General features: G+C 33.4%; 3 protein-coding genes and 1 pseudogene across 3 annotated transcripts; 2 read left to right on the top strand and 2 right to left on the bottom strand.

The window, feature by feature from the left end:
• The first annotated feature begins 3,962 nt into the window (after positions 1-3,962).
• LOC133781492 (hydroquinone glucosyltransferase-like) lies at positions 3,963-5,549 on the top strand. Its single transcript, XM_062220514.1, has one exon. The coding sequence runs from the start codon at positions 4,013-4,015 to the stop codon at positions 5,426-5,428; it is 1,416 nt and encodes a 471-aa protein (XP_062076498.1). The 5' UTR covers positions 3,963-4,012; the 3' UTR covers positions 5,429-5,549.
• Positions 5,550-6,298: 749 nt separating this feature from the next.
• LOC133784563 (uncharacterized) lies at positions 6,299-6,859 on the bottom strand. Its single transcript, XM_062223858.1, has one exon. It carries the CDS (start codon positions 6,857-6,859, stop codon positions 6,299-6,301), a length of 561 nt encoding a protein of 186 aa, XP_062079842.1.
• Positions 6,860-8,202: 1,343 nt separating this feature from the next.
• LOC133783728 (uncharacterized) lies at positions 8,203-9,123 on the bottom strand (annotated as a pseudogene).
• Positions 9,124-10,146: 1,023 nt separating this feature from the next.
• On the top strand, positions 10,147-10,602 carry LOC133784562 (uncharacterized). Its single transcript, XM_062223857.1, has one exon. The coding sequence runs from the start codon at positions 10,147-10,149 to the stop codon at positions 10,600-10,602; it is 456 nt and encodes a 151-aa protein (XP_062079841.1).
• The last annotated feature ends 6,074 nt before the right edge of the window (positions 10,603-16,676 follow it).

The raw sequence follows: 16,676 nt of genomic DNA, 5'->3' as shown, positions 1-16,676 counted from the left end.
AAGAGTTAAGGCAGATAGCTTCAACAACAAGAGACCCTTGGATTATTTCAGGGGATTTTAATGATGTTAGTAGTCCAAAAGAGAGAATAAGTTTCAAAGGAGCTACCAAAGATTTCAAAATTTTGAATAATCTTATTGAAGAGTGTGAGCTTGAAGATGTAAAATACAATGGTAAGTTCCATACGTGGAACAATAAACAAGAAGGAGTAGATAAAGTATATGCAAAGTTGGATAGAGTACTTGCAAACCAAAGCTGGGTGGACAAGTATTGTAGCGCAGAAGTCACCTATTTTCCAGAAGGGGAATATGACCATTGTCCAGGAGTGCTTACTGTTTACCCCATGGCTCAAAGTGGGAAGAAACCTTTTAGGTTCTATAATTTGTGGTGCAATCATGAAGATTTTTTTAAGAGGATTGAGGATTGTTGGAAGGAAAAGGTTGAGGGGACTCCAATGTTCTCAGTGGTACAGAAGCTGAAAAAAGTTAAGAAGATGTTGAAGGAATTTAATAAAGGTGAATTTGGAGACATTTCAGCTGAAAATTTCAAAACGCTCCAGGATCTTCAGAGATGCCAGCAAGAATTGAGTTCGGATCCACTTAATCTAGAGCTGATTGCAAAGGAGACAAATGCGCGACAGCGACACAAGATTGCAGCTCAGAATTATGTGTCTTTGCTCTCTCAAAAAGCAAAAGTGGATTGGGCAAAAGATGGGGATGACAATACAAGCTTATTTCACAGAAGCTTGAAGAGGAAAAGAGATCAATGTAGAGTGTATGCCATAAGGAATGCTCAAGGGGAATGCGTAGATGATGCTGAAAAGGTAACGAAAGCTTTTGTGGATTTTTACTCGGAGCTATTAGGAGACGAATTAAAAGGGAGAAGGAAGGTAAATGCCAAGATTGTGCAAGAAGGGCCCATTGTTTCAGAGATTCAAAAGTCGTTCCTCTCAAGACCGTACACTGTCAAGGAAGTTAAGCTTGCGGTATTTTCCATTCCAGATTCAAAAGCACCAGGGCCCGATGGCTTTAGCAGTGTTTTCTTCAAGAAATCATGCCATATTGTAGGAAATGAAGTCGATGAAGCAATTATCTCATTCCTCCAATCAGGTGAAATACTGAAAGAAATAAATAGCACCACACTGACTTTAGTCCCAAAAGTTTAGTGCCCAGAATCAGTGGCAGACTTTCGGCCCATTGCCTGCTGCAACGTGCTATATAAAGTGGCAACAAAAGTGATTTGTGCAAGGTTGAGAACAATTCTTCCTCATCTTATCTCTTAGAACCAGGGAGGGTTTGTCCATGGGAGGCATATTGCTCATAATATAATGGTGTGCCAAGATTTGGTCCGCCATTATGGGAGAAGTAATTGTAAACCTGCTTGCATGATCAAACTGGATTTGAAGAAGGCATATGATACTGTTAGCTGGAGTTTTTTGGCAGAAATGATGGAGGCACTTCAGTTCCCACCTCAGTTTATAAAACGGATCATGGTATGTATCAGTACTCCTAAATTCTCTATCTTTTTTAATGGTTCATTACATGGTTACTTCTCCTCAAAAAGAGGCCTGCGCCAAGGAGATCCTATGTCCCCGCTGTTGTTTGTTTTGGGAATGGAATATCTATCTCGAGTCCTCAAGAAAGGGGCTGCTATGGAAGCATTTAAATTCCACCATAGATGTCAACCATTATAGCTCACACATTTATGCTTTGCTGATGACCTATTATTGTTTTGCAATGGAGATGTTCAATCTATTATGTTGCTGTTAAGGTGCTTTAAGAGATTCTCTTTAACATCGGGTCTTCAAGAAAATGCAAGCAAATCGGAAATATATTGTACAGGGATGGAGACTCAGGATGTACCGCAGATACTTGATGCTTCTGGATTTGTTCAATCAAAGCTGCCATTTAATTACTTAGGCATCCCAATTTGTACCAAACGAATCTCTAGTGTGGAATGCGAAGTCTTAATAGAGAAAATGGTTGCAAGAATTCGGGTTTGGAGCTCTAGGCATATCTCATATGCGGGGAGGACTACTTTAGTAAACTCGGTTCTTGTAGCTATTCACTCATATTGGGCTCAAATAAAGGTGTTGTCGAAGAAGATTTTAAAAGCCATAGATAAGATCTGTAGAGATTTTTTATGGCATGGATCGGCGGGTTACAAGTCACCTGGTTTAGTGGCTTGGAAGGAAGTCTGTCAACCGAAAAAGTTAGGAGGTTTGGGTTTTCGGTGTTTAGAGGAATGGAACATAGCAGCCATTGGTAAGTATGTTTGGGCCTTGGCTCAAAAGCAGGACAACTTGTGGGTGAAATGGATTCATGAAGTTTATTTCAAAGGTTCGAATTGGTGGGAGTATAAGATCCACCAAGATTCGAGTTGGTATTGGGTGAAAGTGATGAAGGTGAGGAATCAAATGCTGAATTGCTACACACAAGATCAGCTGGAAACAATGAAATACTCAATTCGAGATGTCTGTAACAGGATGTTTTCGAAGACAGGAAAGCAAGTCTGGTATGCCAATAAAATATGGGGGAGATATAGCATTCCCAAGCATCGAATGGTGGCTTGGATTGCAGCTTGGAATAGACTTAAAACAGGGGATAGAGTCTTAGGTTTGGGAGGTGTAGCATGATATCTCTGTGGAAATGAGCAAGAAACTCATGACCATTTGTTTTTTCGGTGCACTTTTAGTAGACAATATGTGGAGCAGCTGATGCTTTGGATCGGTATAGGGTCAAATCAATATCGATTCAACGGGATCTTGAACTGGATAAGAAGGTGCAATCACAGCAAGTTGCGAAAGGACATATACATTCTATTTTTTAATGCGTGTGTGTATATGGTGTGAAAGAATAGAAACAATGTTTGTTGGCACAGTAAAGGTGAGTGTATAAAGAGTTTTGTGGGGAGAGTAAAGCAGGTTGTAAGTATTAGAATTAAAGTTTTGAACATTAAAAAAATTGGTGAGAAAGATAGAGTCTGGTTTCAACATTTAGTTGGAATTGTGAGTTGATTTTGTTTCAGGGAATCCTTGTATAGTCTTACATTGTACAGTTGTTGAGATTGGAATATACAAGCTCTTATTTACCAAAAATATATATATAATAATATATTTCATCAAAATAATTTATAAACAATTTTACTTATGAAATATTTTTTAACAGAATTAAAAAAATACATCTATTGAATACTAGAATCAAGTACAATTTTTAAAATTACAAAAATACCCTTATTTTATTTTTAATAATATTTCATTTGTTATTTTAAACTAAAGTAATGATATAAAGGCTTTACAAATTAATTTCTTTAAATAAACAAATATTGTTTATTATTTTATAGTTTGATATATGTATATTTGTTTTTATATTATAATCTTAAAAAATAAAATTAGTCATTAACTAAAAAATTATTGGTTTAAGATTTTTTTTTTTTAAAAAAAATAATAATTTTTAAGTGTTTCATATTCCTGGGTATCTGAAAATAATATGTCAGATGAGTTTCACTTGAACCTAGAATCAGAGAAAGTTAAAACTCCTCGAGAAAGATTTCCAGGTTAGAAAAACTCAAACTCAGTACCAAACGTGAGAAAGTGTTTAGATTCTCATTCCCATCTCCAAATTCCTACATACCAAACGACCCTTAAAAGCTATTTTTTTTATAATGACTTAAGATAAAAAAAAATAAGCATAATCAGGTGATTCAAGATTAGTTAGCAAAAATTCGACACCATCCAATATTAGGGTATGCCACAATACATAAAATAAGCTTAAGAATATTGATCGATTGGCCATGATTATTGTAAAAACACAAAGCAGAAGAATAGAATCTCTACACGGCTTCCAATACGCAAATAATATTATTATTAATTACAAAACGCATAGAACAAAAAACTTTAACAAAGACGAATACTAAGTAGGGTCCAAAAACTTCGTTTATAAATATATCAACAACAAGTGACTGTAACGACACAGCAACCATTAACGCATCCAAAGTTTTAGATAAGGCACACAAATGGATCACAAAACCCACATAGTCATTTTCCCAAGCCCTGGGATCAGTCACCTGATTCCCTTCATAGAGTTAGCCAAGCGCCTAGTTTCTCTCCACAACTTCCACGTTACATGTCTCCTTCTCACCACCACCGACGATTGCAACGCCCCATCTCCGGCCAAGACGGCCATCCTCGACTCCCTACCCGCCGCCGTCGACGCTGTCTTTCTTCCTCCGGTCAGCTTCGACGACCTTCCTGAAGATTACAGTCCTGCACTCAAACTCACCCTCACCGTAACTCGCTCCCTCTCTTCTCTCCAAACAGTGTTAGAGTCTCAGCTTTCTCCACTCTCAGCTTTCATTGCCGATCCCTTTGGTTTCGAATCCTTGGAAGTCGCCAAAGGGTTAAACGTTCCGTCGTTTATTTTCTTCTCTACAAACGCCATGGCTGTGTCCTTGATCGTCCACTTGCCGAAGCTCGACGAAGAAGCGGCCTCTGTTCGGTTCCTGAGAGACCTACCCGACCTGGTCAGACTACCCGGCTGCGTACCTCTTCATGGTAAGGATCTGATAGAGCCGCTCCAGGACCGGGAAAGCCAGAGCTACGAGTCATTTTTGAAAATCTCGAAAGGACTATATTTGCCGGAGGGTATAATCATCAATAGCTTTCTGGACATGGAATCCGAAGCAATAAAAGCTTTGGAAGCCAATGAAGGAATGCCACGTATCTTTCCGGTTGGACCAATCGTTCAAATTGGGTCAAGTGACGGGTCAGAGTGTTTGACTTGGCTGGACCAGCAGCCATGTGGCAGTGTGCTATACGTTTCGTTCGGTAGCGGTGGGACCCTATCGAGTGATCAGCTGACCGAGCTGGCATTTGGGTTGGAGATGAGTGGCCAGCGGTTCTTATGGGTTGCGAGGAAGCCAAACAACGAATCTTCAAGCGGTGCATATCTCAAAGAAGGTGGTGATCCGAGCCAAAAGATCGAGTCTTTTGATTACTTACCAGATGGGTTTTTGGAGAGAACGAAAGGGAGAGGTCTGGTTGTGCAGTCATGGGTGCCACAAGCTCAGGTCTTGAGCCATGGCTCGACGGGTGGGTTCGTGAGCCACTGCGGTTGGAGCTCGGTTCTTGAGAGCGTTGTGAATGGGGTACCGCTCATTGCGTGGCCACTTTACGCTGAGCAGAAAATGAATGCGGTTATGCTTGTGGATGGGCTGCAAGTGGCGCTGCGGCCGAGAGCTGGTGAAAACGGCGTCGTTGGACGGGATGAGGTTGCCAGAGCTGTGAAGGTGTTGATGGAGCAGAGTTGTGAAGAGGGTAAGAAAGTTGGGAACCGTATGAATGAGCTGAAGGAGGCTGCTGCTATGGCACTCGGCAAAGATGGTTCTTCCACTCGAGCACTGTCGGACTTGGCATCTATGTTTGAGAAATAAGCTATCCAATTAGAATACAATTATGTGGTGAGATAGTGTCCTTTGCTTTTAATATCTTAAGCCAATAGAGAATAAGAAGTCTTTCTAATAAATCTTCTAAATAATAAAATAAAATTAGTGATGTTATTTGTTATATTAAATTGTTTTTAATACTACATGAGAAAAGACACTCTATACGAGAGAACAATATAATTGATTAAATATAGTTGATTAGCGATAGATATTGTGTCTAATTCTATACGAGAGGACAATATAATTGATTAGCAATATCTTACATTACGACCTTATATTGAATTGCATCAATGGGCCATCGGCAGCAATATGGTTGAGCTTTAGTTTAGTCTCAAATTCACGAGTGTACCCTTGTCTCCTCCTTGAACCCAAAACGACTGCGGTTTCATTTAGTTATTGGGTTGGGCCTTGCTAAAATTTACTTAATCAAAAACACTAGCAACCAAATTCTTAGTCCTTTTCGGATTTGAGTGAGAAAATTGTTGCTTTATAACTACTGGGTAATGTCATTTTCAACCTTTTTTTTCTTCTAATGATTTTGACTTCATTCATTGATATTTTACGATCGACAACTTTTAGATTACAATAATATCTTTTAGCAAACTGAAAAAGAAAAGTAAGTTTTACTAAGATATATCTTACTCATCAGACAGCCTATCCATATTTACTAAGATCTAATACCAAGTCAAATCAGAGTCAGATAAGCACATAACTTCTTACCAAAACATCATGTCATTTTTTTTTAAAAAAAAACTTAAAAAAGTACTCCTAATAGCATAGCATAAGATATAAATATAATAAGAATATTACATGCATACATACATACATACCCAGAAGAAACCCTAAATAATACAAGCGCTAGTAGTAGTCATCATCATCATCATAGTCATCACAATCACCATCATCGCATCCATCATCGTAACAATCATCTTCATCATCGCATCCATCATCGCAACCATCATCTTCATCATCACATCCATCATCGCAACCATCATCATCATGATCGTCGTCGTCACCACCATCACAACCATCATCGTCGTCGTCACCACCATCATCATCGTCGTCGTCGCCGTCATCATAGCATCCATCGTCATCAGCATCATCATCATATTTGATCTGGTGGTTGGGGCTGCACGGTTTAGGGTAAGCAACATGCTTAAGCCTGACTTTGGTCTCGTACTCATGAGCATACCCTTCATTCTTGTTGTCGTATTTGTCCGTACGACAATAAGTGGTCTCATCCTTGAACCCTAAACGACCGGTTCTCTTGTCAACGAACTCATCAGAACTGAAACTCTTCTTGAAACTGGTTGAAGATCTGCCATTGTTGTCTTTGAAAATGGACTTGGTTGAAGAGTGGAGTTGGGTCGAAGAAGAAGAAGAAGAGCTAGTGGTTGAGATTTGGTTTTTAGGAGCCATTAAAACACAATAACTACTGGAAAAACAGGTATTCAATCTTACTTTCTTTTCCATATATATAGCCAGAAATTAGTATTGTTATTTTGTTAGGGTTATATTCGACATAAATTTTATGTATAATTACATTTTTATATTTTTTTTATTCAACTCACAATTATTACTGAACAGATATTCGGATGCTCGCCACGTGTCTATGTGATCATCCACTACGCAACCCACTATTCCCACTTTCTTTTTGCTTGAAAACCTCCCTCTCCACTCATTTTTCAAATTTTTTTTAGTTTTTTAATTTTTTTTAAATATGTGATTATTTTTGTATTTTTTTATAAAAAAATTGTATTTATACATACATTTGAAATTGTATTTTTTTTTTTATAAAATTTAAAGTCTGTTAAAATATTATATAGATAAATTGGTTTTCGCTGCCATTTAAGCCACTTCAACTAAGGAGAAAACCATTTATATGCACAAATAGAATTCTTAGAGTAATTAAGGGCAAAATCCCATCATTTTTGCAATCCTATATATTTAAATCTCAATTTTTTTCAGGTGAAATCTCTTAATTTACTATTCTATTAGTAAATCTAAGACGACACGTCATTTTTGGAATTCACAAAATTGTATCTTCCTGCTATCATTTTTAGTCTACAAAAATCTTCACAAGATTGACTTTTTTTTTTAGAATGAACAAATATGTATGAAATTTTATAAAATAAAATTAATATATTTATAATATCTTTCAAAATAATTATTGTTGGTTGAAATATATTTATTTTATATTTTATGTAACTTAATAAACAATTTAGTTTATTTAAAATAAATATGTGCAAAGGCCCACTGCAATCAGACGGGACTACGGCAATATACGCCGTGGAGAGCACAAATCCATCTCCAACCCAACTCAAAAAATACTCGCATTTACTCGTTGATGAACAGTGCCACAGCATATCTGTCGTGCACTGTTCACACGGTATTTTTTTTTTATTAAGATAAATATATTTATATCTTATATATATTTATATATATAAACATATGAGTATTATTTGGGTTTATATTTTATGTTAGGTTTTTTAAATTATAAATACACATATAATATAATTTTTTAAATAAAATTTCAAATATTTCATAATTAATTTTTTATATAATTTATTTTAATTTGTGTGAAAATTCTTACTATACACTATAAGAAAATAAAATTAACATTGAAATTGATTAAATATACAAAAGATAATTAAAATATTACAAACTTACATTCTAATATTAAAATCAAATACACCAAACATAAAATGGAAAACAATATATATATAGATCACAAGACAAACTAAGACATACTTCTAATAATTTTAAAAATTATTCCCAGTTCCACCAAGATAGTCATAATATTGACTATAATCTTGTGAAGACTTTGAGATCGTTGATGTTCATCTTCAACTCCTTCTCTGTGTTCTTCTTCATATTGAGATCTTTGGAACTGAGATGCTCGATATTGAGATCCCTGATATTGAGATCATTCTCCTTGTTCTCCATGTTCGGATGTTTGTGCTCTTGATCTGTAAATTTTTCTCCTTTCGCTTTGAATAAATTGGCGAAACTCTGGATCGGATATAGAATTCATATCAGTAAATAAAATTTTATTCTCTTATCTCATTCTAGCGACATCAACCTTTTGTCTCAGAAGTTCATTTCTTTCAAAGTTACCCTTTTCTATAACGTTAACAAGTTTTTGACTTTGTTCCATTAATTTCTTAAATTGTTCATCACTTTTTTGTTTTCCTTTTGCTTTTTTCACACCGATAAGTCTTTCAGATAAATTAATAGGAACTTCCTCATCATTCATATTAAGATCAAATGAACTCATACCGATGGGTGCTGATGTCGGTGATTCGAAGCCAGAAGAACAAGATTGGGGGGAATTGAAACTACGACCTTGTTGTTGGAATCTAGTTGGTGAATTGGTGTTGTCATTTGTAAATTTCTCACAATCTTTAAGAATGGACCACACATGAGCAAATTTGAACCCTCTTAGGTACTTTGGATCTTGTGCTAATAGTATCTTCGCTTGATTTAACTATTGAATAATAAATAAATATTGTCAATAAAATTAAAAATAAGTTACTAACTAAAAATAAACTATAACAATATATACTCACAATATCTTATTGAGAAGCACCACTTGGATTTTTATTTTCAATTTGGTTGACGCATCTCCTCAATTTTGAAATTGCCGCAAGAATGGTCGTCATTCGAGTTTGCAAAGATCTTCTCGGTCGAGGTTGACTACTAAACTGTCCAGAGTGATATGCTAATTCAACTCTTGCCCACATCTGATCTCTGGATTTGTTAATTCATATTATTGGATTTTGAGAAATGTCAAGATACACATGACACAAGTGCACATCTTCTTCAATTGAGTATGAAGAAGTTCGAATTGAAGTCATTTTGAAAGAGAAAGAAGTTGGTTTAGAACTATGTTGAAGAGGTGTGGTCTTCTTATGTGAAAAATATGCCATTATATACGGATGTTGAAGCTAGATTTCTTAAGACAAAATAATTTGAAATCTGAAGACAAAATACGATGTGACAATACAATGCTACGAGTATCTTTTCTGAAGACAAAATATGATGTGACAATACAATGCTACGGGTATCTTTTCTTAAGACAAAATAATTTGAAATCTGAAGACAAAATACGATGTGACAATACAATGCTACGGGTATATTTTCTTAAGACAAAATAATTTGAAATCTGAATACAAAATACGATGTGACAATACAATGCTACGGGTATCATTTCTGAAGACAAAATACGATGTGACAATACAATGCTATGGGTATCTTTTCTTAAGACAAAATAATTTGAAATCTGAAGACAAAATACGATGTGACAATACAATGCTATGGGTATCTTTTCTTAAGAAAAAATAATTTGAAATCTGAAGATAGTGAATATCTACACTATAAAACATTGGCTTAATGTAGACCAACAACACATACGACTAAAGATGAATTCTCATTATGGTAGTTCATCTTATTTGGCATCGTCTTCTTCTTCTTCAGATGATGATGATTATTATGATGATCTAAAAAAAAAAGGGGTATGTCAAATTACTGCTAACAACAATTTTTGCATCGCTCAACATCAAAATAACGAAGGGTCAGACAGGGGCTCAATTCCTGGTCATATAGTAGTCAACCGTGATCGAGAAAATGCTGATCGCAATCTCTTCAACGACTATTTTGCAGAGAACCCTCGATTTTCTGCCTCGATGTTCCGTCGAAGATTCTGAATGGGTCGTGTTTTATTCCTTCATATTTATGATGTTGTACAAAGGCATGACAATTACTTCGTCCAACGAAGAGATGGACTCAGTAAGCTTGGGTTATCGGGTCTACAAAAAGTAACAGCCGTATTTCGAATGTTGGCATATGGTGTACCGGCAGATGCTACCGACGAGTACATCAAAATAGGAGAATCTACTACTTTGGAAAGTTTGAAACGATTTTGTCGTGCTGTTGTCGAGGTCTTTGGAGCCCGTTATCTCCGATCACCTAACGCTGATGATGTTGCAAGGCTACTAAACATTGGTGAAAGTCGAGGTTTTCCAGGAATGTTGGGTAGTTTAGATTGTATGCATTGGAAATGGAAAAATTGTCCTACGGCTTGGGGAGGACAATACGCTGGTCGTAGTGGATCTCCGACTATTATTCTTGAAGCTGTCGCTGACTATGATCTTTGGATATGACATGCATATTTTGGTCTACCTAGATCTAACAATGATATTAACGTGTTGGAGGCGTCCCATCTTTTTGCTGATCTTGCTGCGGGTGTTTCTCCACCCGCTAATTATGTCATTAAAGGGAAAGAGTATAAGATGGGTTATTATTTAGCCGACGGTATATATCCAAAATGGTCTACTATCGTTCAAACCATTCGTGAGCCACGTGACCCGAAGAAACAATTTTTTGCTCGAAAACAAGAAGCATGTAGAAAAGATGTAGAACGTGTGTTTGGAGTATTGTAATCAAGATTTGCCATTGTGGCAGGACCAGCGCGTCTATGGAATAAGAGGATATTACATGATATAATGACTTCATGTATTATTATGCATAATATGAAAATAGAAGATGAACGTGACTTTAATGCACCCATTGAAGAACGATTCGAAGTGCCAAATCCAGAAGTTGAGATGGTGGGTAATGACGATGCTCGATTTCAAGAATTTCTAGCTCGACATAGAAAAATCAAAGATAAGGATGCTCACATTGCACTTCGAAATGCATTAATTGAACACTTGTGGGACGAATATAGTATCGGAAAATTAGTTTAATTTAATTAATATTTCAAGAGTGTGTTATGTTTTAGGGTTAATTGAATATATTTTATTTTAGTAGTGTAATATTTAAATAGGAAAATGTAATGTGTTATTATAATTTTCAAGTTTTAATATTTATAAAATAAGTTTCATGTAATTAATAATGACATTTTTACTTAATTGTAAAATTTAATAATAAAAAGAATATTCTATTTTATTAAAAAATAATATAATAATAAATAATATATTTTTTGGTGTAATTTTTTGTATTGTGATTGGAATAGAAAAAAAATATGGTGTTAAAATTATTTAATTTTAGTATTGGTACAACACCATAATAGGGTAATGGGTTAGAGATGCTCTAACATTATAATCAATTTTGTTTACGCCAAAAAAAGAACAATTGAAATTCTTGTTGATGTGTATCCTATAAATGAATTTAATTATATGTTGCTTTTTAAACCAAAAAAAAAATATTAAATAGAAAAGTGAAGCAATCGGTGGTCTAAATTACAATAAATATATTTAGTTTTCTTTAGTATGATTATATATAATATAATATATATATATTATATATATAATATAAAAATCCCTTAAAAGAATCTGATTGAGCCACGTACGGAGACATAGGTGACACATCAAAGACCTCTTTAAATCAGCCCCATGTGTGTAAACGCATGCTTGTTTGAGGATAATATGATAAGAATGACCTTCATCACACCTAATGTGACAAAACTCGACACTTTTTTTTAGTGATTTTGCGACTTTTAATTAATTGTGTAAATTTTTTGATCCGTTATTTAAATATTTTTATTATCTGTCAAATTTTTTTATTAATGATTTAAATTATGAGAGATCGTTTGATAAAAAATTATTAAAACTAAACTAAATGTAACATAACTTTAAAAAATATGTTATTTCATTAAGAAATCCTTATGAAAATTATACATTATAATTATATTTTTTTAAAGAAATAATCCATTTACATTATTGATTATTTAAATTATTATTTTACATCATGCTCTAATTAAAAAATTTGTAACATACCCCAAGTGAATATTTGGATTTACATAAAACTAAATACGTTAAATTGCGGTTTTTTTTTATCTCAATTAAAATAATCCAAAAAATAATTGAGGGGCTAGCTTTCCAATAATTAGTTATATATATTTTAGAGAATTGCTAATAACATCAGTAGGGCCCATCAGTAGCCAAATAGTAACTCTATATATTAAGAATGTTTACGAAATAAACACAATAATATATACATTATAAATTTATAATGCTCCATAAATATATAAATAATTCAACCACAAACACAAATTAACCATATATATATAATTAAGATAGGTTTCTACACAAAAGATCAACAGAGATCACATTTTCACACATATAAACCGAATAAAAAAAACATTAAAAAAAAAGTACTCCTAAAGGATATAAACATATGCATATACATATATATTAACATATATAAAGAAGAAACCCTAGATAGAGGTAGCACTAATAATAGTAGTAATCATTATAGGTGATCTGTTTGTTGGGCTTGGCAGCACTAGCTGGTGGTTTAGGGTAAGCAACGTGCTTGAACTTGACTTGGGTCTCATACTCATGAGTGTACCCTTCATTTTTGTTGTTGTACTTGTCCGTACGAGCATAGGTGGCCTCCTCCTTGAACCCTAAACGACCTGTGCTCTTGTCCACGAACTCATCTGCACAAACACTCTTCTTGAAACTGGTCGAGGCCTTGCCCTTGTCGCTCTTGAAAATGGACTTTGTGGCTGTGTGGAGCTGAGTCGTCGAGTCCGTCGTCGTGGCTCGGCCTTTGGTGCCCGATGAAGAAGAGTAGTGAGTTGTGGTTGAGACTTGGTTCGAGGGCTTTGGTGCTATGTGGTTAGTACCAACGTATAGTGTTTTTTTGGGTGCCATTTTGAGCAAACAAAAAAAAACTAGTGAAGAAATTATGGAATCTTTTTCTCTCGGCTCATCTATATATATAGCTACTTTAGCCAGTTATTATTATCATTATTATTCTTAATGAAAAAAAAAAATTAAGATATATATGACCCAACTTTTACAGCACGATAGGCAAGCCTTTTGGAAGACTCGCCACGTGTCCATGTTGTCATCCACTACTACACATTTACACTAGTCCCACTTTCTTTTCTTTTGAACTAGTCAAAGTAGAAAATTTTGTTGTTTATTTTTATTTTAAACAAATAAAAAATATATGAAATATTCTCAATTAAAATATTTGAGTGTTACTTTGTGTTACACCTAAATTTCGATAAAGTCATAAGTAAATCTCGACATGTATTCTTGTAAAGTGTAAGCTCAAAAATAACAAACAGTGACCGGACACTTATATAAATTTGCATGATTCTTGATTTGTTTTTGTTGGCGATCGAGCACAAGTTCAGAAAGCTCGAGCTTAATCATCAAGCTTGAAAGGATGAATCTTCTCCGAGACATATAAGTGTTATTCGAGCCTTAGTTGCAAGCTCGAAGATGTTGGTTTCTAAAAATTGAGATCGATGAAATCACTGACTAAAGAAGAGACTGACTAGAATAACGAGCTCGAAGTGTTGGTCGATCTTGAAAGCGTGTAAACCTTGTGTTCAAGAATTATTAGGAGATCCCTATTACTTAGGGATTTGTTGTAATCTAATATTAAATCCTAATTATTATGACATATTATGTAATTAATGTATTTTATTTGTATTTATTTTTAATTTAAATTATAACTTCATGAAATAAAGAGAAATTATTCTGTGTCTATAAATAGCTTGAAAATTTTATTTGGAGATACGCACAATATTATACTGAGAATACTTTGTTAAATTACTTTGAGAGAATATCACAAATTAATAATATTAACTCATGAACTGGATAAAATTTAACTGCTGAATCACGTAAAAACTCTAATATTCTTTTATCATTTTTTAAATTATTATTTAGTCCTCTTCTTGAACTAAAACATTTTATTCACACCTTGTATAATAAAATAAGGATAATATATAACAAATATTCCGTCTTTATATTTTGTCCGAATTATATGTAATTGATTTTTAGTCTTTTTTTTTATATAAAAAGGCAAAATTAGCTCTATATATAGAAATAATATATTTATATGTGTATAAAAAACGTTGGGAAACGTTGGGGAAATAATGATGCACTGCAGAAACAAATTTACTCTCTTGTCTTGTCAAACCTCAACTGCTATATATATACTTATCTTTGGAAATCTAAAAACATCAATTGCTGTTTTTATTTTATTTCTAATTTTGCAATGATTTCCATACCTCTCAATGTAAAATATCGTGATCTGTTTTAAGAAATATCATGCTGAATTTCAATTTACTCTCGATTAAATTATTTAATGTACGTAATTTATAACATTAGAAAACTAAACATTCTTTAAAAAAAAATACATAACATATCAAAATTTATCACACATCATCGTTGTATATAAAAAAATGTATGCAATTTCAGTATTATATAGCATTACTCTTAAAATTTAATAAAAAGAATAGAGCTCAGATTATTTTTTCAATTATTACCCAACTTTTTTTTAGAGGTGGATAAAATTTGAGCAGTTGATTTTGTTTTCTAAAACGATATTATATTAATAGATAAAATTAAGAGTATTTTTAATAGTGTCAAAAAGTTTATGTATTGTTATTTTTAACACATTTTAATAAAAATATCACTCTAATAAATAGCAGTGTTCTAAAAAAAATATATTAAATTTAGCTCATTCTAAAAATTATTACTAAATTTAACACAAAATATAATATTGACAAAATTTGATATATTTTATTTGCCTTAACTTTTGTATATTATACGACTTGTTCACTTTTTTTAATTAATTTTATAGTGTATTAAAAAACGATTATAAACAAATACAACACTCGTTTTCAAAAATTTAGAAATGACCTATTAAAATTCTAAAAGTGAATGACATTCATTATTTAACTCTAAAACTTTAATTTTATTAAATTAATTACAATTACACTGGGAAGTTTTCCTTCCTTGTGCAACCGTCAAACAAATGATAATATCACATTAAAAAATAGTTAATACATTAAATATTTTTCATGATCTTCTCATTTGCTTGCTAATTTGAATTTGTAACAAATTAAGAGCTAAAATCCCAAAACAAAATTAAGGATTTTGTCCAGTTCAACAAAATACATTTTTAACGAAAACTTATATAACTATTTTTTTTTTATATTAACGAAGACTTATATAACTTAGAGACACTGAAATATATAACATTTAAATAGATTTAAATGTATAACATCCTTCTAAAACTATAGTGAACTAACTTTTTATTATTATTATTCTTTCGAAAAAAAGATTATTCAAGATTGATATTAAATGAGAGATCACCCGAACTATTCAAGACCTTAATCAAAACAATATTATTATATTTTATTATTATTAAATTAGTGAAATCGATATTAAATTACACAATAATAGAAATAGCGGTACGAGACAATTCGTGTTATTGTCCCGCTTAGAATTTCTCTTTTTTTTTTTACCAATATTATTTCTAAATATTAAATTTTTATCGCAATATTTTGTTAATTACATCTAAAAACACTAAAATAAATTGTGTTAGCCTCGTGATTAGCTAGCTAGTGATACACATAATTCTTATTAAATTTAAATTTAAATAAATAAAACTCATTATTAAATTCCACCAATACCCATTGCAATAATACCCCTAGCAATTCTCAAATAAATTAGTTTCACCATTAATGTTACTTGCAAAACACATGAAAATATAGTAAACGTTACCACATACACAAATTAAGCACTCAAAACACACAGCATTAACATTAATTTCTTCACAAAAGAAAGATCAACAGACAGATCTCATTCTCAACACAAACCAACATCAACAACAACATCAAAAACATAAAAGCACACCTACCTAGAACATATATATATATAAATTAAGAAACCCTAGAATACATAGCCAGAAGAACTACTAGTAGTCATCATCACCATCGTAGCTGATCTGACTGGCGTTGGTGCTGATGTTGATCTGCTTGTTGGTGTTATAATAGGGTTTATTAGGGTAAGCAACATGCTTGAACTTGACTTGGGTCTCGTACTCATGAGTGTACCCATCATTTTTGTTGTCGTACTTGTCCCTACGAGTACAGGTCATCTCCTCCTTGAACCCTAAACGACCAGTGCTCTTGTCCACAAACTCATCAGAAGAGAAAGTGTTCTTCAGAGTGGTCGAGGCCTTGTTGCCTTTGTCGCTCTTGTAAATGGACTTGGTCGCAGTGTGGAGCTGGGTCGACTCCTTCATCTCTCGACCAGCCTTAGAAGAGTGGTGAGTTGTAGCTAGGGCTTGCTTTGATGAGGACTGGTCTTCTTTGTAATAGTTGTAACCTATGTAGAGTGGTTTTCTTGGTGGTGCCATTGATGAGATGAGCCAAAACTTGAGAAGAAACGTTTCTTTTTCTCTTTGAGAATTTTGAGTTTGG

Source organism: Humulus lupulus, chromosome 6 (assembly GCF_963169125.1).
Source record: "Humulus lupulus chromosome 6, drHumLupu1.1, whole genome shotgun sequence".
Lineage (NCBI taxonomy): Eukaryota > Viridiplantae > Streptophyta > Magnoliopsida > Rosales > Cannabaceae > Humulus > Humulus lupulus.
The sequence above is the reverse complement of the archived record's forward strand: the minus strand, read 5'-3'. Positions and strand labels throughout refer to the sequence as shown.